General features: G+C 31.6%; 1 protein-coding gene across 2 annotated transcripts in view; it reads left to right on the top strand.

The window, feature by feature from the left end:
- LOC129221330 (long-chain fatty acid transport protein 1-like) overlaps nt 1–22,733 on the top strand; it is a 110,112-nt gene that overhangs the window by 79,360 nt on the left and 8,019 nt on the right. For both annotated transcript variants that reach the window (XM_054855797.1, XM_054855798.1), the window contains exons 2-9: nt 9,971–10,121; nt 12,314–12,551; nt 14,586–14,747; nt 17,956–18,025; nt 19,457–19,658; nt 20,261–20,453; nt 21,476–21,619; nt 22,214–22,351. In XM_054855797.1, the coding sequence (XP_054711772.1) occupies nt 9,971–10,121; nt 12,314–12,551; nt 14,586–14,747; nt 17,956–18,025; nt 19,457–19,658; nt 20,261–20,453; nt 21,476–21,619; nt 22,214–22,351 (1,298 nt within the window). The remainder of the gene's footprint in view (nt 1–9,970; nt 10,122–12,313; nt 12,552–14,585; nt 14,748–17,955; nt 18,026–19,456; nt 19,659–20,260; nt 20,454–21,475; nt 21,620–22,213; nt 22,352–22,733) is intronic.

The raw sequence follows: 22,733 nt of genomic DNA, 5'->3' as shown, positions 1-22,733 counted from the left end.
TACTCAATAAATCATCGCTATAGCATTATATTTTCATTCAACTGAAAAGGCATTTTTAATTTGTCTTCATGAAACGAAAAGAAAATAACACCAGTTTTATTGTTTCTTTTCTTGTCGAAATGATAGTTAATTTTGTCAGCTTTAAATTTATAGTGGGGACTGTGCAATGACTTCATTTATCATTTGTGCATACTACGTTGTAAAACTATTGTGTATTTGTTGGGAGTATGTATAGTTGATCTTTACTAATAATAAAGCTCAAAGTCTCTCTGTCTGTAGGATGTCTGGATCTCTGTGACGCGCACAGCGCCTAGACCGTTCGGCCGATTTTCATGAAATTTGGCACAAAGTTAGTTTGTGGCATGGGGGTGTGCACCTCGATGCGGTTTTTCGAAAATTCTAGTAGTTCTTTTTCTATTTCAATTTTAAGAACATTTTCCGGAGCAAAATTATTATCAAGATGGACGAGTAAACTGTGAAATTATCATGACGTGGAATGGGAGAGCGAATGAACATAGCCAATTGGCGATAAATTTGTCATCCATTATTTGTAAATATACAGGCGAACCGAATGACCTTTTAATTTTCAACTACGGGCAAAGCCGTGCGGGTACCACTAGTAATACATAAAACGGGTGCATAGGTTGGAAAAGGTTCAGAAGCCCTGCTTTGTATCTGTTATTTCTGAACGTAATCATCTCACAAAATTGGTAGAAATCGGAAATTAAGCGAATTGAACACAAGTCGTTGTTACGGAATTCGTAGGAGTATCACAAAATGTGATTTCCTGGATCGTCCTTGTGGAGGGAGAACCGTTTATTAGGGATCATCGTTCAAGATATTTTTCTCGTTCATTCAATATTAGCAGCATAGTGACTCAAAGGGGGAGAGATGAGTAAGAACACTGCTTCCCTTCTTCTGGTTAATTGTATGGTCAATAAACTGTAGATACAGATTTCGCTGGTTGGTCGTGATTGCGTTCTCTCTCTTTTTATTTTTGTTTCTTACAGTTTTCTCCGCTTAATATGATCTCATTATTTTGGTAATGATGATTGATAACGGTGATAAACGATTCACGAAATAAGATAAATTTGCCACTTCGAGTCAATATTTAATATCAAAGGAGTATAAAAAGTGTTTTTTTTATTCTGCATATTTACAACTAACCTAGAGGGCCTAATCAAGCCAAAGTGATGCCCAAGTCCTGGTAAATTTTGGTGCCCCCTCAGAAGAAAATCCGTGGATTTTCAAAGTAGTAGTTTCTAAAGAATTGTGGGTCGAAAGAAGTTTATCCTATTTTGGTGCCTATAAAATTTTGTTGCCTACATCCACGGACCTGCTGGACCGTACTTTAATTTGGTGCTGGCCTAACGGAGGATCAACGTTAGAACCAAGGTTTCGCACAAGGAAAGCCCAGATAATCCGACTTTTTGGATTAAGTAAAATTTTTCAAAAAAAAAAAAAAAACCTATGTAGCATGAAAATTATAACCTGTTTTATTGAAAAGCTTTTAATAACTTAATCTGTTCGTGTGATTTTCGACCTTGCACATTCAAAAATGACCCTTACCGCGCTGCAGTTGCTTCAGATGACTATTTTTGCTTCGTTGTATTTGTTACGTGGTCGGTTTTCTTTTTTTTTTTAACTAAACTGGTTTTTAAAAAAGAAAAATGGAGATCACACTTTCTGAAGACCTGTAATTTTCATGGCACCTTCAATCTTTCTGAATTTTATCCAAGCGTCTTCTTCCGCATGATCCGGAAGAAGACGCTTACGGTATAAGTATGATCCGGAATAAGCTCTCTACGTGACAGATAACGAGTTTGTGGTTGTTTGGTTAATCTTGAATACTCAATTGGACAAACATGACCTTAACTCCTACCAGAAGCGAGTATTTTGAAGTTGGTCAAGGTTATTTGGAGGGCGCATCGAACTCGACGACCTCATGTTGACCTCTCCTATGTTTTTTATTTACTACTGCGTTTATCAGTTTTGCAGATCACTTTCTTCCCCCAGGAAGTGAAAGTTTCCCGTCCTCAATGTCATTTGATGATATTTTGCATAATGACACTGAAGAAACTGGAATTGGTAAACAAATCGTTATTTGCAGCTGAAGTTGATCTTGAGGAATAAATAGGCTGCTTTTTTTTTTAATTAAAAGGGGAAAAAATCTAACGGAAGCTTGAAATAAAACATTCAGTATTTACTTTCAATGTATTTAGTATATTCAAAAGTTTTATGTGAGCTTGCTTCAGTGGTATTGATCTTTTGTATTGTATTGCCTTTTTTAAAAATATATTATGTAATCAAGTATATCAAAGAACGTGGCATCTCTGTAATTACCCGAATTGGAAATTGCTTTAACTTTTTTTATTTTAGTATATTGTGAAATAATTTAATTTTGATTACATTTATTTGTTTATTTATTTCGAAATTTTTGTTTTATTTTTTCTTTTGATCCACAACAGAGTATAAAAAAGTGGGGGGGGGGGGGAGGAGGAAAGTACAGAATAAGCACATTATTGAACCAGATTTAACTTGGAAGGATCATAATGTTAAATTTAAATAGATCCAAACAAGTTAGATGATGAAGCACAAAAATTTTAAATTTTTGAATCAATGGATTTTAAAACATCCCACAAAAGCTGTTTGTCGGATGTTCTTTTATACACAAGTTCGTCTTCTGCATTGAAAAGAAAATCCTTGTTCCTTCAAAACACGTGCATGCAATAATTTGCGATTTTTGTTCTTCATAAACGATGTTTGTTTCTATTTGAAGATTTTTAACACAAAGGTGTTTGTATCATAATGTTAATTTTTTCAACAACTGTAGAATTCCGGCTATCCGAACTCCGACTATCCGAATTGCTTGTTAGTATATATAGTATATAGTATTGGCGTCACAAAGAGCAATTAATGATCAATTGGCGAAGAAATCTTTTACCGTGAAACGTATTTCACATAATTTTACTTTGCTTCAAGTTTTTGAAGATTTTCTATCTCGCGTTTTCCCTGTTCCTTTGTAAATGCTTACGTCATACGACAAAAGAATTTATACTTACATGCAATTCCGAACAGTATTTATTCCAAGAGCTTGTCAGAATGCATTGTTTATTAAAGTTTTGATTTTTTGCTTTTCGTTATTTATATGCCTTGTATAATAATATAGTTTCTAATGTAATTGCATTCACTGTGACGTCAAATGAAGAAAATAGTTCCTCGTGGAAATGTCAAGTCTTTTCGACTTTTATAATTGCTTTTCAACTGTTCTAACCCGTTATTTTTACATTGTTCGAAACTGAAAAATACATCGGCTATTTAGTGTATTTAATCATACTCCTACAGCTGAATTTGTGAAATGTTTTCCCCTAACAAAACTTACAGAAGTAAAGGTAAAAAAAAAAAATTTTTTGTCATATATTTTTATTAAATTTGACCCTTGATTAAAAAAAGTTATATTCGTTCAACTAAATTGCTTGATTTTGGTGTTAATATGCTTCCAAGTCCGTACTTAGTTTATTTATTAATTGTTATTATTAATGCCTAGCAATTGAGCTAGAACTTTATGTAACACATTCGCAACTCCAACGAACTATAGGGGGCACTGCAGTCACTGTTTAATGGCGGAATTGAAAACTAAAACAAACGCATGTGGTAGCGAAGAAAATGCTAAAAGTGTTGTGATTTTTGTTCGTATGTATGATTTTTTCGCTTTATTCGTTTGAAAAGATTTTTCAAAGTCTTGTGGATATTCTGACCCATATAGAAAGAGATTAGAAACCAAAAAGTATTACGAAAGTAAACAATTAATGTAGAACACACAGTAAGTTGTTCTGAAGCAGCCATTTTCACGATGTTGAATTCGGAATTCATAAATTTTTGGTTCGCTTCGAACGGCATTTTCATTTTGTACCGTTTTTTCTATACATTAGTACATAGTAAGTTCAGTTTCGTGACATTTACGGCATTTGTTGACATTTTTGTCACATAGTGCACATACGTGGCAGACTGTCAAGAGTAACGTTCAACACTAGATAATTTATTTCTATGACTATATGATTGGATATCCAAAGAAATCATGCATTTAATTCATTCGTCATGGAAATAATTTACCTGATATGCGAAATCTTGTCAAGATACATTATTCTTTCACATAATTTTAAAACCATAACACTATAAACAGATTTTTGGCGAACTTTTATTTTTTATTGTTCAAATTCTTAACGTTCTTTCTGGATTTTTCAATCTGTTCTGCGATAAATATTTTCAAGAAAATTTATTTGCATTTCAGTAGGATACTGTAGTAACAAATTTTATTTAAATCATTTATGTGGAATTAGGTTAAAGAAAAGTGTCCAGTCAATGTTGTTAAGTTCGTTTTTTTTTTTTTTCATCGAATTGAAAAACTGATATTTATTCAAATTCACTCAGAACAAAATAAATAAAATGTGTACTCACAGTTTATATATGGTGGTAGTTTTCTTTTCAGTTGATTGACAATTATTTCTTTTTACTTATCGAATTCTGTAATCTTACTATCATTTTATTCCACTCATGATAAAAATTAAAAATGGTTTAACTAAAAACGCGAAAACTCGCCAAGGCTACTTTGCTTGCACAATACTAAAACTACTATAACCCTAAACAAATTTGGCGAAACCTTTCAGCTGAGAATAAAAGGAATAAAGTAAATTCTTTCTCGGTTATTCATTTTGTTCTACGATAATATATTCAAGAAAATATTTTGCATACTGTCCATTCCAACTAAATGCTGCTGTAAAATATGATTAGTTAAATTAATTTAAGATTAAAAAAAACTCATATTCTTACAAATTCATACAAAACAATAAAAAATTTTACCTTGTATAACGTTATCCAATTTTGTTAATCCAGAGTTTTCTTGTTTACGCTTCCACCATTTAATACTTTTTTGAAAGAAATAAGAAAAACTAACATTATTTTGAGAAGCTCGAGAATACTACTAAGGGACGAATTAATTTCTGTAGCTGAACGCAAACTAAGACACATCGATTGCGTTAATAAATACTCAGAACAAACTGCCTGTGTTTACGTCAACAGACACACGTGATGCGCAACGTGGCAATGTTTTAGGTGCAGACGCAGTTTTATAAATCACCGCAAGGTAGCGTATTCGAGCGCTGGAGTTCCGAATAGTATTCGGCATAGCCATCGCTCAATAATCCAATCGCTTATTCAACCTATTGATACGTGTGAAAAGAAAGCATAACTGCATCTAGTCTTACTCTTCGTGGAATTTTCTTTTCATTTTAATTCCTCCAAATTGTCTACTTTTTCTCTTCTGAAACAGACTATTTATTCTATTCATAAAGTCGTTGTTACAGCTTGACCACGGAGAGGTGGCGGATGACCTTTAAGTGGAAACATCAATTGTATTATCTGTCGTAGGTTGTTTGTTGTTATGTAATAGTTTGGATCAGCGGCTAGACTTCTCCTGCAGCGCTATAAGGAAATCTTAGCAATTTATCAGACTGCTTAGATAAAAGAGTATCTATTTTATCTATCGTTAGGGTTTGCTTTCGATGGATGAGACTGATTAGGTTGATAATAGATGAGTTTATTTTTTAGACTTTAGATAACCTCCTATGCTTTATCTGATTAATACCGATTTTAGGGAGAGGAGCGAGAACACGTTTTCACTTATCTCATCATTTTAAATTGTTTAAGGGTTTGGAAGAAAGAGTATGAACTCAATATTTATTATGCGTAAACAGAACTTGATTTGCTAGGCCGCTCACGGGAGCTCAGCGTCCGCACTTTAGTTTCATCAAATTTTTTACATATTGGACGGAATTCCGACTGTATTTACGCTTTAAAATAAGCTCTGAAGATTTTAGGGCTCCTGCACTTCATTCTTTCATTAGAAATTCGACACGGACCATAAATGCAACATTCGTATACCCATGTATAAATAGTTTTCTCAAAGCCAAGAAGGGCATGCCGTAATTTAGAGGGTCAGGCGGAGACTGTTGCCCCCCCCCCCGACTTTATTTTCATTTGTGCGGGTTGGGGGGGGGGGTTTCGATTTTTGCATTGAGTATGCAGTATGTACCCTTTTGCCCCCCTCCCCCCAGAAAAATTTGATAGACGGGCCTGAGAGAGAGAGGTAGTTCCCTCTCCTATAGATGTATCAAAAGATGAGTAGAGAGGCAGTTTAAATTCTTTGTTCCACATCGGAAAAACGAAGATCTGGCACTACAATTTCCTCCTGCAATATCTTCCAGTTGAAAAATTAAAAAAAAAGGGGGGGGGGATGCTTTCGCTTGCTCATATTAGACCCTCCAAAATTAAAACATGCATGCGTCACTGAAAAAAAAACTTTCCTTGTCAAAGTAAAACTCTTTTTTAATTAACCACCATTTTCGAAAACGTATTTTACGTTTTCACAAAGGGTTGTTTACCGAGTTCTCGGTTTATCTGCCTTTCTGCTTTCATTGCATAACTAATGAATTATCTTTCTGAAACCGTTGTTTTTGTATATTTTTGCTGGATGAATAAACACATATAAAAGTACGATGTAGTGGTATTAACTGATCAAGGATAGTGCAAAAACGCATTTATGATAAACTTTATGCGATAAAAATAAAAACAAACTCTTCGTATGAATTTAAGAAGACATATCAGCCATTCTAATCTTGAGACTAGCCAAATCATGTTAATAGTGAATGGCGTAAATTTATACTCGTAAAATCAGATTTTCTTTACATGTTCGTTCAAAAGAAACGCTTAATTTCTGAACATGATTTCTCTGTCATTCCACAATAAAACCCCATACTTTATTTAGCTAGTAGTTTAAAAGCTATTTCTGGACATAAAAATAATTTTTGCGAAGGATCCGTTTTTCCGATCCAAATTATTTTTGAATGTTCCTCTATTAAAAACTTTTTGTTCACAATGAATACATGTTTCACAGTAGGAAAAGTCATTTTCTCTGAAATTACCGGTGTGTGTACTAAAATTCGGCTCTTAAAAAGAAAAAAGATCCTTATCGGGGGGGGGGGGGGATTACTCTTCGGTTCATGCAAATTTGAAAACTTCTGCCGATTGCCCAATATTTTTTTTATTTATGATTTTGTGTGAATATAGAAATTCTCGATGCCACTGAAATTTGTGAATGGTTTAAAGAAGTAACTTTTTGCTATTGATTTGATAAAAATGCCTTCACACTTCAGTATTTTACAAAGCAGCTGTGATCCTTTTGCAGGCACTTTATTTAGTATGGAATGAGAATGTTTCAAGAACACGATTTCATGCAGCAATACGTATGTGAGAAGCAAATATCATTTACATGCTTATCTGCCTCAAGGTCAGGATGCATTTTTGGACTTGCTGTCCTTGAGTTTTAGAGAATGTCTAAGTTCAAATTGTTATGGATGTGAAAGTACCGTTTTTCCTTATTTATGCAATTTGTTCGTACCTCAGTTTTTTATGAATACTAAATAAGGAAGTACATGAAGGGTGTTGGGGCGCACATTGTGTGTGATCCGTTTTTCCAGTTTGCGCTTTTCACCAAAAATAAACCATCCAGTTTGAATTTTATCATCAGATTCATTAATCATCGAGCTCACAGACTGCTCCATTCAAATCTTTTGGTGGGGTTGTTATATATTGTCTTCAGGGTTGGCTTTCCGCCGGCAGAAACTGGTTTCTGCCCTGCCGGTGGCTTAAACTGGTTATAACCGGTAGAAACTGGCAAAAATTAAAAAGCATCTTTATTAATTCAAGTAATTACAAAATGATATTTGTTTAAGTAAACTAAAAAATGTAATTCCATTTCATCATTGTAAAAAATAAAACTCATTGCCCTTGATTTAGTTTGATCAGAAAGAGAACTGTTCAACTGCAGATGCTTGTAACATTTGCATTAATCTAAAGGATAAGAATCTTAAGGACACTTAAGAAAAAGAAGTGACATACAGATTTAAACAGGCAGTTACTGATCGTCATTTGCTAGCTTATATGCGTCATCTAAAATGCTTGGGATTAAAATTATCATGTGCTGAAGAAGAAAATGTCAGACTTTTACTTGCCATAGTAACCTCGATTTTATACCTAATATCACAGCTTTACAAAACAAATTGACCCTATTTCCCAAAACTTATTTTTCCAGTCAAATTTTAAAACCACCCCAGTTACTACAGAGTGGACCAGTTTAAAAAATATATACCTACAATTGATGAAAGTTTCAAGAATCTTTGCTGGATCTTTGATGGCATTGCCATCTAGTTCTGTTGCGAGAGTATTCTGTTATTTCTCCCCTATTCATATTAAATTAAGAAATCATTTATATTTTCAATCCACCTTTTCTTAGAGACAGCTGCAGATTGCAAAAAACATAATGTTTGATTTTTAATGATATTGTAATTAAATTGTGCTTTGGCTAACATTTCATTATTTTCCCGTGCTAAATTCCTATTGGGTATCAAAGATTTTCTTTGTCATTTTTCGAGTTTTTGCCAGTTTCTGCCACAAATGTGGCAGAAAGGGGTTTTTGCCATGTCGGTTTTAACCGGTTTCTACCAGTGGTTTTAACCACCTCGGCAGAAACTTGCCAACCCTGAATGTCTTAGTATGCTTTTATTCTGGAGGTATTGCTATGGATATGAAAGTAGTTTTCTTTGTTGTGTAATTAGTTCGTACCTCTGTTTTCTATGGGTACAAAATAAGGGAAACACATGGAGGATGTTGGGGCGTACATTGGTCCGCGTTTTCAGTTTGCACTTTTCATCAAAAATAAACCATACAGTTTGAATTTTACAGCAAGATCAACAAACCTATTTTTCGTTCGTCATCGGGCTCACTGATTGCTCCATTCAAATTTTTAGGCGAGAATATGCTCTATGGTCTGGGTATATGCTTTTAATTTGGAGAGTATGCTTCATAACATTTGATGGGAGGAGGGGGGGGGTGCACCTGAGATAAGAAAAACAAATTCTGCTAGTAAAAAGTTTAAGACCAATTTTTTAATCATATACTGATTTGATTGCTGTCAAGGGCGCCCATATGCAAAATTGTAAAAGGGGGGGGGGGGACTCAGATATTTTCTTCATGGTTTAGCAGGATGTTTCCCCCATGGAAACTGATTTCAGTGCAGATTAGAGCTGTTAAAATGTGACATTTTTAATAACTTATTCATTGATGGCTGAAGAAGAAATGTTTTTACATTTTTGCAAAGAAAAAAGTGCTAAAAGCAAGGAAGTTCTAAATTCTAGGGGGGAGGCTTGAGCCCCAACTTGCCACCCCCCATATGAGTGCCTTTGAAAGCAAAATAAAGTCTAGTAACCGAGCTCTAAAATGTAATCGTTTTTGTATTCGGTTTTACTTCAGCATCGTAAAAAGCCATTGAAAGTTTCAGAAACTATTCTGTATGTATATGTAGAGACATTCAATGACATTCCAAGCTATTTTCTCTCCTTTTCTATGATATCTAAAAGTTTATTAGAGGCAGGGCCTTGCACAGAAATGTTGGGGCCCGTCACAAAAGACTTTTGCGGACCTCCCTCCATATTGTTTACCACAACGTCCCTACATATATTTTACCCTTCATTAAAAAAATCTCGGACCCCCTTCAAACTCGGGCCAGGCCAACAGGTGTCCCTTCTCCCCCCTCCCCTGTGCACTCGCCAGATTCGAGGTTATGGCAATCCAAATTTCTTACTTACTCTTCATTAAATGTATGACTTCTAAAATGCACTGAACGATTTCAAAGGATTAACATTAAATAATAATGCATTTGAAATGGCTGATTCGTAATAAATGTAAACATAACGTTACAGTACTAAGTTTTAAGTGTTAAAAAGTAGAAAAATATTTAAAAGGTAAAGTTAGCAATAAGCAGCTTGTAGTAATATTTAGTACTCGAATGCAATAACTAATTCTTTACTAAGCTTTTATTTTGCGAGGTCTAATTGTTTCTGTTTTTTATTTTCAGGGGTTTGTATCGGTTAACAAAAATGAGGTTATTTATTCGTAAATGTCGGAAGCATAACAGAACAGTTGGACAAGTTTTTCAAAATCTAGTCAGAAAACACCCGGATAAAATGTGTCTAAGGAATGAAGACAGAAAATGGACATTTCAAGAGGTAATTTTCTTTTTTGTATAATATTAAAATTCCACTAAATCTATTTCTGAAAACATTACTTATATTTTCATTGCCATGTGTAGAAAAATTTTACTAAAATGTGCAATTATTTTGTCTAATTTACAAAACTACTTTGGGGATCACACATTGTTTTAAAAATAGTAAGAAACTTATAAGAAATAGAGTTTATAAAAGATTAGTTGAGTAAATTAACGATTTTAGTGTTAGTTTTTGCGACCCACAAGTCTTGTTAAGTGTTTTTACAAAAATTGCAATATTTGTAAAGGCTTCATTTCTGAGGTTGCGATTTTTGTTTCTATTCAGAAACATTATCACTAAATTTTTGAATATTCTTTACTTGGAACCTTGTTACTTTCAATATATGATCATTTTTAAGCATTTAACTGGAAAATTCGCGTATCCGGAATTCAAAGTTTCCCTTGCTTTCCGGATTGCAGGGCTTTTACTGTAATTTTCCTAACATTTTTTGCCATTTTTGATCAGCGTTGCATTCTGTATATTTTCCTTTTGAAGCCTTTTTCTAATGTGACCCATTGGTTATTAATGCTTTCATTTATTTACTTGGTCCACTTTGGACACTTTTTTTGTTTCTGTTAAAATCATGTAATTTAAAATCCTTAAAATGGAGGATTACTCATTGCGTGATTTCCAGAAATACTGAGCGATTCCAGAGTCACTTCTTCAATCCCAAAATAAAAGTTTGTCAAATTATTTTCAGAAATTCGCTTCTATATTTTCTTATTTAAGTGGAGTTAGTAGCCGAAATATTAAGTTTAAAATCTTTCTATTGTTGACTTTTGGCTAGATACATTTATGCTGCATTACTACTGGATTGAAACATCTAGAAAAGCAGTTCATTTGATTGATTTATTTTGGTTGGTTACAGTTTCTATTGGACCCCATAAATAATAAATTTTATCAGCCTGTATAAGAGCTAGCTGTTATGTATCCATAAAAGTCACAAGCTGCTGTTTTTGCATTTTTGACAATATTGGTAATTTTTTTTTGTCTTTTCTCTCATGTATTTTGGCAAAGTTTTCAACACATCCACATGCATAGGAATTCATTCAATGTAGTGACAAGTAAATCAGAGCTGAAAATTTTATTTTGCTATAACGGATATTTCATTTATTGTTATTCATTGTTACGGGATTTTACTGTGTTTCTGCTGAACAAAATATAAGCTATGAACAAAATATTATGTCAATTTTTATGTTTTATTTCATTTAGCAAAATAATTTACTTTAAATTCTAATATTACATTTTTTTTATTTAACATGTTATTTTACATGAAACAGACATATCTCTTATAAGTACGCAGTCAGGGGAAGATAGTTTTAGTGTTATACTAAGAGTTAATTTTATGAAGATTAATAAATTTAAGATTAACCTTCAGAAAATGAAAGTATTTAAAGTAGATAGTTTGCACGCTGTTAAAATTCTACTCATCAAAGAGAGTTACATAAAAGCCATACATGAAATTTGTTATGTAATCTGTTAGTGCTTTTTGTTAATTTTCTGATTTAGAACTATATTTCAAATTTTGAATTTCAGAATGAAATGAAACAAAGAATGATTAATTGTAATTGACATAATCAATTTTATTTAATGAAAATGTTTATCATGCTATTGTCTTCATTAAAGCATTTTTGAAATGATTAAATTTGCAAATTTAAATAATTGTAAAAATTTGATTTTATAAACCGAGTACCATTTCTATTTTGTAATAAAAGTTCTGTTTTACATAAATCTAAAAGATACCCCCCCCCCCCCAAAAAAATGTTTCAACCAAATAAAAATCCCTTTTTGAAAAAACAATTTTTTTTAAACCCCAAGTTAACCTTTCCGGAGCCAGTTTTTAAACCATACTGCTGCTTCTACTGTCTGTGTTAATATGTATTACATCACATGTAAAGTCTGTTATGACAACAGAGTAGAAAGTTCTTTCTTCGGTATTGGAAGGAAGTTTTTATGAAAATACTTGGCTGATATAATTAACTTTTCAGATGGTGTCACTATTGTTGAGGAACGGATTAGTTGCAGTTGCAGCTTTGTTGCACACTTTTTTGTAAATTTTGCCACAAAAATATTCGTATATTCCAGTATTTTTCACAGAAATATTACTTTCAGCCTCTAGTTTACCACTGTATTTATTTTTAAATATTTCATAGGTAGAAAATTACAGTAATCAAGTGGCAAACTGCTTTGCTGAATTAGGTTTTCGCCGTGGAGATGATGTCGCTCTGTTCATGGATTCAAAACCAGAATATGTTGGAATTTGGCTAGGATTGTCCAAAATTGGAGTTGTTCCAGCTTTAATAAATTCCAATTTGCGTTTAGACCCTCTTTCACATTCCATAACTGTAGTCAACTGTAAAGCAGTCATTTTTGGAAGTGAATTACTTGATGGTGAGTAATTTTCCTACCTAATACCATGTACTCCTTGTTTTGGAAATATACAAATCATATGAAATCTTATTGATTAAAGTGGAAATTTTTTAAAAACTTTTATGAGTTACAATTAAATTTTCCTCAATGCAAAATGTTTATTCATTTTTGTTAATACATTATGTTGGGTACTGTATGCCATTATGAGTTACAGTTAAATTTTCCTCAATGCAAAATGTTTATTCATTTTTGTTAATACATTATGTTGGGTACTGTATGCCATTATGGTTTTTATTGGTATTTATATTGTTTGAATAATTTTCAAAATGTGCTAAATTAACTCGTACTTGCTTTTCGTCTTGAATAACACTTCACAAGCTGTATTTTACCTTATTTTGTTATATTTACAGTGTATTACTGCCATTCATATTAAATTTGATTTGAACCATATACATTTGCATTAAAATTAGTTTTACATTATCTCATAAAAGTTTTGGAAGTAATACTTGAAATATGTTTTTATAATTTTTTAAACTATCAATTTAAAATTTTGTTACCTTTTTCAATAACTTTAATTAATAAGTTGATTAATAACTGAAGTTTCTTAAGCTTTTTTTTTCGATGAAAATATCAGTTTAAATGAAACCAGAGTTTTTTAATTAAACAAGTTGTGTTTTATTTTTTTTAACTCTCTGCCCCTAACCAACATCAGGGCTGTTGTTGCTTGAAATATTCTCTTATTTTCTTTTGCATAAGATACTATTGTTATCTTTTTAACTCCAGAGGCAAAATGGAAGGGGCTTTTATATCTGTTTTGTGTGTCTGTCTCTGGTATCATAGCTTCTGAACAGATGAATAGATTTTAATAATTAATTTTTCTTTTGAAAGGAGACTTAATCAAGTACTTTTAGCAAGATCTCTTCTTTTCATGACTTGAATTAAAAATGCAAAAATTTATATGTTTTACAATTTTAGTTAAAACTTACTCACACATTTAAATATTACTAGCAATCAAAATAACAATTTTTTTGCATCTGATGGAGTTTGTTCGAAACTTCCAATTTTGTAGAACTTAAATTATAACATTTTTAAGCAGATTTTAGCTAAAATTCAGTGCACATGATTGGTACCAATTTCATTGTTGGCTGGAAAGAAAGTTCAGTAATTTCAAACTTTATCTGTTGCCAGTTTCTATTTATTAACATATAAAATACTTGTAATTCATATTATTATACAAGAAAAGCTTTTTAAGGATTTTCAATTTTTTCTCTTGATTTTGCTTTTGCAACTAGCACATTTTATTAGTTGTGATTGTCTCTCTATTTCCCATGATATCTGGGAAAAAAATATATTTTATATATGTTCTGAGTCACAAGATCTATCTTAATATGAGATTATGAGATTGGCAATTCGGGTCTGGGTTTTTAAAAATAATTAATTTAATATTAGTTGCTAGTCATAACTGTAAACCATTGTTGACAATTTAGGAAACGATTTGCTTCATGGTTGTACTGGTTATTAAACATGTGAAACATGCATAAAATGTCAAATCCTCATTATCCTTATTACTCTTTAAAAAATTTTTGCCGTTTCTCTTATTTATGATAGTATAGTGAGAAATGTTACAACCAAAATACCTAAATGAAATACACTGCCAGCTCAGTCATTCCAGCCGAGGTCTGCAGTTTCGTGCTTATTAGCACTCATCAGCCCGGCTTAGGAGTGACTGTATTGGAAATGGAAACCCTCTTAAGGAAGTCAAGAGTGCCAAACAAACTGATAGCTAATATAGAGTTAGCACAGACCAGACAAGTGACCGAAGCAATGGTTCGGTTCAACTCGAAGATTGAAGGCAAAAAGCAGTGGTATTTTCAGTAAGTTACCTCCTATAGCCAGGGCTAAGGCATAAATACATGAAATAGCCCCAAGCCCTGGCTATAGAGCGCTAACTTACTGAAAAAACCTAAATATCTCTTCATTAATAACATTTTAAGACTCTTTGTCTTTCACAAATCTTTTTTTTTGTGAAATTTACTTGAATTTATTTAATTACAGCTATCAAAGCAGTAGCTCCTTTGCTGAAAGATAAAAGTGGTTTGCAATACTTTTGCCTGGGCAAATTTGATTCTACAGCTTTCCCAGCACGATCTCTCGATGGAATGATACAGCAAAGCTCAACAAGCATACCATTAGCAAATAATGGTGGCAACATGGATGGTCAGTGTTTTAGTTTTTATTATTTGTAAATAAAAAAAAGTATGTTCAGCTAAAAGTCCATCTAATATAAACGGGGAACAATATATGCAGTATCAAATATTGATAAATGAATTTTAATTATTGATATCAATGATTAAACTTGTTTAAATTATCTAAGTATAAATCTATATAAATAAAACAGAATATACGTGTATATATGTTCCTTATAAAAATTTTGTTTTTGTCGGATCTCGACCAAATTTGGCACGGAAGTACTTTGGCACTCGAGAAGGAACGTAGGGGGGTTTTCAAATGCCAAAAAAGTACCGAACCATTCGAACTTTAATTTTATGGCCCGAAAATTGTATTAAATGGTTCTTTCTTCCCAAAATAATTATCCGATCAGTTTAAATTTTGCACCATTCGAAAGCCCATGAAAAAAACCCTGAAATTGATTTAATCCTTCGAATTAAAAAAAAAGGCTGTAAAATTACTGGGGAAAAAATTAAAAGGATTTTTAAGCCTCATGGAACTCTATTTTCATGTTGAAAAACTATCGTTTGCGCAATCTCTTTTTAAATTAGAGTTCAGAATGTTGCCACTTTTTTTTCCCCCGGCTGTGACTAAATAAAATTTTGTTTTTATTTTGAGATGAAAATTTCTCATTTTGATTATTATTTGGCTATTTATCTTTATTTTGTTTATTTAGTTTTTGTACTTTCTGCAGAAGAGATTTTAGTTGTATTTATGGAGGGTTGCGTTTAATTTATTCGGGAATTTTTGATTTGCTGTTTTGTATTTGTAAGAATGATTGTTTTGATGGGAAATTAAATTTTAAGTTTTGTTTTTCTCTAATTGAAGTCTGATTGTTGGACATGTGTCACTTGACATAACTTTTATTTTGGAGGTAGACCGGGCAAAGCCGGGCAACGAAGCTAGTCATTAATAAATTCAGCTTTTTTTTTCCTTAACAATTGTCCTCCAAGGTATGTCATGTTGTTTCAAATGTATTTGAAATGTGAAAGTTTTTAAATTAAAAATAATTTGATAATTGTTTCCAGTAGATTTTAAAAATAATCTTGTTCATGGCTCTTTTGAAACTTTGGTAAACTCATTTTTTTCATAAATATTTCAATTTAGAAATTAATTGCGGAACAAAATATTGACACCCAAGAGAAATTTGAATTTTCAGTTTAGTTTTAGTGTTTCATTCAGGGTTGTAGTTTTGGCCGAACGAAACTGATTTTATTCAAGCCACGGGCTTAAACCGGCCAAAACTGGATTTAACCACCATAGAACTGGCCAAAACTAAATTACATGAAAATACACTTCTAATTTGTATGTATGTGAGAGATGTGTGCTTGCAACTAATAAATCTGTTAGTTAGGAGTTTTTTAATTAAGCACAGCAGTTTTAGTTAATTAAATATAATATTATTGAATTAATTTACATTATTATAACAATAGTAGTGAACGAATTTCAACTTTCTTCAAAATTAATAGCTGAAATTGCTCCAACTAAAACAAAAGACATAAGGAATACATAACAGCCTATAACATAAATATGGTAACTTTTCAGTAGTGTTGCTTTTTAATTTTCAAAGGGTTTCCTCCCTGTACCTTTAGTTTTGTTTTTAAGAAAATGCCTTTATATGTTTCTAAAAGAAGTTTTTTTTCTCTCATTTATTCTTCAAAATTACTCAAAATACATTCAAATACTTTGTACATTTGTGTGTGTGAGAATTAAAATCTATCTATTCAACTTACAATGTTTCACTCTATTATTTTTTTTCATGTTACTGCATATTTTTCATGTAAATCTTATCTTCTAAACATGGCATGCTGTAATTTCTACAAACTGTAAAACATACCATTTAGATTAATAATGAAAGACTATTGATTATGGTTTGTTTTGCATTTCTTTTTAATAAATTATTATTTGGTTTTCATTTAAAATTTGATAATTATCTAAATGGCCAAAACTGGGTAAAACTGATTTTATCCCGGCTGGTTTAATCTGGTTTTTTATCCATGGTTAAAACGACCACTGGATGAAACTCTTACAACCCTGGTTTCATTTGCAAAATGAAGTCAAAAATAACTTCTGCAGAAACTAGATATGAAGCAGTGAGAAGCAAAGGAAGGGATGTAAGTGGACATTTTCAAGTTTTGAGTAAAACGTGTTTAAATATAACATCTTAGGTAGGCTTTCATTGAATCATACTGTATAGCAGCACCTACCAGGGCTACTAGCACCATCTCTTGCCCCAAGACAGGAGAGGTTCGCCTACCATGTGTACTGGTTATCTCCAAATTTTTAATTTTGCCACTTACATCCCTTTGCTTCTCTCTGCCTCATATGTATTAATATCTATCTCAATGAAGTAGTGTGACCAGTGTATTCAGGGGCATGCACAGAAATTTTGGGGCCCATCACAAATGACTCTTACGCCATTGGTTACCCCTATGTCCCTCATATATTTCACCCCTCATTTTTAAAATCTTGGTCCCCCATCAGACTCAGGCCTGGGCCAATAACTGTCCCTTCACTCCCCCTCCCCCTGTGCATGCTTCTAAAGGTATTTGAATATAAACAATCGAAAAACTTATTTAATGCTTGTAAATTGTAAAATTGCTGCTCGCCTCAATTATGAATAAAACTTTAAATAACTTTTCTTATTTTCATAGTGATAATTATTTGGTTGCTTCAATTAAATATTTTTCTGAAAATTAAAAAAAAAAAGAAAAATAATCTAAATTTAAGGCATAAAAGTATGTTCTGTGTAAAAAAGGTTGAGGAAAAATATATAATATAAAATCCAAAATGCTGTAAAATAATGCATAAATGAAATTGTCATAAAATTTCATCTATTGTGAGTTGTCAGAGAGAGAAAGAGGTAGCTGTAAAGCCAATTAGAAATAGTCATGAACTTAATTAAAAATTACATGTTGTTAGCAATAAAAAGTCGGGAATTTGTGTATCAAAATCCCGACAATTGAATTTATAAAATAAAAAACAAATAAGTAGTGAGAAAAATAGTAGTTAGACAAGCAGTTGGAAAGCATTCCCATTCTGATTTGATTAGTATAAATTCTACTGTTCTAGTGGTACTTCCACAAAGGTAATTACATTTTCTCATTAACTGTACAATTCATTGTTAACTGTGTTAAATTAATACAATCATATCTCAAACTAAATTCTATTAACTGTTTTTTTTAATTACTTTTAGATCGGCTGTTTTATGTATATACATCTGGTACTACTGGAATGCCAAAGGCTGCCATCATTAGACATAGCAGGTAAGATAAATGGTTGTTTATGCACATGCGAGGCATGTCAAGCCGATATACCCCCCTCCCCTAAAGAAAATAAAAGATTGAATTGCCCAGATAAACAAGCAGCAGTATTATCTTACAAAGCATGGTATGTTTTTTATTTTTCACACTTTGGTAAAGTATTCACTTTCATCCAAGAAGATGAATTCTGTAGTGAATTGATATTTTTTTATTATTTCCTATCGATCTGTGTTTATTAATTTGTGCTTTGTTAACTTTACCTCTGTTTGAGCTGCAAAATATTGTTTACTGTTTCAGTTTATTTAATTTCATGTTCTGACTGAACAATGATATTTTATTCATTGTTTTAAAACTGGAAGAATCCCCCCCCCCCTTCACTGACAGTAGTCCAAAGCCGCAGAAACAAATCCAGTTTTTACTTTTACTCCTACAAATAAAAGGAACTTCTCAAAAATCAATCATTGGATGCTCAAGCATTAAATTTTTTTCGAGTGCTTTTGTTTTGTATGCAAAATCTACCAAAAGTGTTGCATGAAAATGGAATGAATTACTATAAAATGTACTTACCACTTTTGTTTTGGTTAAAAGTTTGCTTTATAATTATGATTGTAAGATATGTGTTTACATTATCATCTGAGCAAATTTACTTGCATATTTTTTCCTCATTCAAATTAAATTACTTTAACATTTGTCATATCTTTTGAACAAAACAATTTAAAAACAAAATATATTTTTAACCTGACAAAATAAAATTCCTGGGACGTTTGTGAGCCTTGATTTTGAAACTTTTAATCTGTTGAAAATAGATTCAAAGTTTTATTTATCTAAAACAATATGAATTCCTAAAAATCAATTTGGTATTTTTAAATTTTGTCACTTAGCATCATGTAAGAAGAGAGTGATTTACAAGACTTTCAAATTATGGGCCCTTCTCTAACTACTAATTCTTTTAAACATTCAAATGAAATGACTTACATATTTCCCATATCCCTTTAACAAAGCAGTTTACAAAACAAAATGAAATTCCTAAGATGTGATCCTTAAGATGTTGAAACTTTTAATTTGTAGAAAATAGATTCAAATTTCTATTTATCTGAAACAATGTCAATTTGCTAGTTCTAAATGTTGTCATTTAGCAAGATAATTTAACAAGGTTTGTGGAATTGGAAATGAGCAAGTTCTCATTAGTTCCATAAAGTAACTGTACTTTTTGAAATTACTTCAGCACTACTTTTTTATTTTGTGAAATATTTGCATAATATAAGAAGATTGTGATTTGAAAGACTTGCAAAGTATAGGAATGTGCGATTTTCCAAATACTAATTCTTTTAAATAATATTTTCGCTGTACTTTGAAAAAGAAAATCATTTTCTGTGGTTATGCATGTTTGTTCGTTCATTTATTAAACAAATTTATTATTTTTTCCCCTTCAAGGTTCATGTGGCTAGGAGCTGGTATTCACCATATGAACAAACTTCAGTTTGACGATGTTCTGTACACTGCCCTTCCCCTGTACCACACTGCCGGTGGCATCCTGTCGCTATCTCAGACAATTCTTTTCGGGTGTTCTCTAGCCATAAGAAGCAAGTTTTCTGCATCCAAGTTTTGGGATGATTGTATAAAATATGAAGCAACTGTAAGTCCTCATAGTTTAAATTTAAAGGGTCCTAGAGAACCAAAATTACTTTCATGTTTGTATGTGATGATAAATATCAAGCTTTTCATGTAAGCTTGAATTATTCCAGCGTTAATGAGGCACTGTAATTATTTGCCAAGAAAATTGTATATGCCAGTTGCTTAATTTGAAGGAAGGCTTTTTTCAGTGCTAGAAAGTGGACCTATGCAATTTTTATAAAAATTAAATTTTTTTTACAAGAACTGAGAAATTTAAAATGAAATTCTTTCAAAAAAAAAAACCCTTCACTAATGAGAAAAATTGAATTATAATATTGTCATTAGAAAATTGACGAATGTTATAGTGTTAAAGATAGTACCTCTTAACTGAATCTGTTAACTATTCTAAAAAGATTGAGCTGAGCAGAGTTGAAGCAACTAAAAAATATTCAAAGTTGATGCAATGTTTAATGTCCAGGCTTCAAACTTTTATTAATATTTTTTTACATATTTATTTGCATATTATAAAATTTTCAATGAATTAAAAGTCAATTCAATGCTTCTCTTGCTGTCATTTATACTTTCTATTCTTGTTAATTTGTTTTCTATTTCATCTTTAAATAGGTTGCTCAATATATTGGTGAGTTATGTCGCTATCTCCTCGCACAACCTGAGAAACCACAAGAGAAACAACATAAAGTTAGGTTAATGTTCGGAAATGGTTTGCGTCCCCAAATATGGAAGCAATTTGTAGAAAGATTTAATATTGCAAACATTGGTGAATTGTATGGATCAACAGAAGGAAATGCTAACGTCAGTAAGTGAATGACCAGTTTATTCAATCTGATTAATTTAATTGAAAGCTTAGATTATTATTCAATTGCTTAGGTTAAGCAGTATACTCAAAAGATTATTCTATCAATAGCCTTATTTTTTATGATTTGCTTTTTCTATTTGTTACATTACCTAAAATTTAAATTGATAGTGAAAGAATCAATGGCAATTTTTAAAAAATTCAAAAAAAAAAAAAATTGTTAAATCTGAATGGTGTGTGACTTAAGACACTTGCATTGATTTTAGAATTTTGCAGATGACAGTTCACTGATTTGTATATGTATTTTGCAATGTTATATTAATAACAAAGCAATCTCTTCCTCCCCTTCATAACTATGAATAAAGTATTAAAAATGTATTCTCTAAAATTATTTTGAGAGCAAGTTTTTGCCTATTTTAATGTGTGCATTTTGTTTATCTTTTTAAAGAAGCCTGTCCTTATAATTAAATAAGTTTTTGATACTAATAACTTTCACCTTTTTCTACTCGCTCCTATTGAAAGCCCCACAGACTGAGCTTTCATCTCCTATTTCTCATGCCTCTTATATTTTCAGGCTAGAATGAACAAAGTTCAAGCTAAATAATATTCAAAAAATCAAGAATAAATATTTATATTGAACAAACACCTTTATTTATGGAATTTCCTTGAGTAAAAAAGGGGCACTTTTGACCACTTTCTTGACAATAGTTAGATAGTTATGGGGTTAAGATAATTGATGGTAAAAGGTGAAGTACTAGAGTGTCTGTCACTTCTATAAATCACGTTTGTTCTAAACAGTTTTGATTCCATAAAGCAACTGATTCAATAAAGTGGCTAATTTAATAAAGCTGGATTTTGTTCTGTTTTTGATGATTTGATTCATTAAAATGGTTGGTTCAATTGACCACCGATTCAATTAACCGGCATCCACTGTAGCTAAAAGGTAATTGATGTCCAAATGATAGCTTTTCTTTATGATAATGTTTTTAAGTAATTTTAAGTGTATATGTTTTGTTTATTTACAGTCAACATTGATAATAAAGAGGGAGCTGTTGGTTTTATGTCTCGAATCATTCCCACAATTTATCCTGTCAGCCTTATAAAAGTAGAACCTAGCACAGGTGAACCAATTCGGGATGAAAAGGGTTTATGCATTCGTTGTGAACCAGGTAATTCTTAATGCAGTGACTCTCTTATTCTGTTTTTATGATAGTTGTTACTTTTCTTAAACATAATCCCTTAACTGATTTTGCTACAGTTCTACTGATGCATGATTTATTTCTCTTCCTATTTATTTTGGTGTTTTAGTCACCAAAATGTAATTAAATGATACATCCTCCTAAAAAAAACCATGTCAAAAAAATCCCCCCCCCCCCACACACAAAAAAATCTAAAAGAATACTTCATTCAAACAGTTGCAAAGAAACATTGTTTTCAAAAAAAGATTTTTTTTTTTGTTGACCTTTTTAAAGAAATAGTTTTATGAGTTGCAGTGCATCCCAAAATTTTTGCCAATTAGTGTACCAGTGAAAATTGCAATGCATCTTAATCATTCTTGTGTGTTTTGTAAATTTTCAGCCAATTTTAAAGTTTATTTATTTATGCATTTATGTATTTAACTTTTTTCATGAAGAAAAAATTAAATACATTAATGCAAAATTGATACTTTTAAACTATGCTGCTTTCAGTTGAGTTTTCTTTATTATCAACATTTTTGATTGATTGCTTTTTATGTGAGAATGACAAGTTTGCATTTGTTGTAGGTCAACCTGGGGAATTTGTAGGTAAAATAATTGTCTCGGATCCAATAAGACAGTTTGATGGTTATGTAAACCAATCTGCGACAAAGAAAAAGATTATTAGAGATTGCTTTCAAAAAGGAGATACTGCCTTTCTGTCTGGTAATGCTTAAATGTTTTAATAGTGAATGTATATATTTGTATCTTTTGAAAATTTTATTATGTTAACTCAAAAAAGAAAAACTGTATTTACTGTCTTATTAACCCTCTTGTAGCCAGAATATTCTCAGTCGGTGTTAAAGTCTAACTAAAAGTCATTTTCACTTGTAATAGGGCAAATAAAGCTACTTTGTGGTTTTAATAATATCATTAGTTGTTGCTGCAGTTTAATTAAACAAATACATTGATGTCCATCGTTTAAGGTCATGGTCATCAAATCTGTGATAACTGGAGAAATATTCAGTATTGCCACAAAGTTTGGTGCAGTTGGATATTACAATGGAAAAAAAGCATGTAACAGCATAGTGCCGCAGAAAAGAGATTA

Source organism: Uloborus diversus, chromosome 4 (assembly GCF_026930045.1).
Source record: "Uloborus diversus isolate 005 chromosome 4, Udiv.v.3.1, whole genome shotgun sequence".
NCBI classification, from domain to species: Eukaryota; Metazoa; Arthropoda; class Arachnida; order Araneae; family Uloboridae; genus Uloborus; species Uloborus diversus.
Note: the sequence above shows the minus strand (reverse complement) of the source record. Positions and strands in the feature narration are given on the sequence as shown.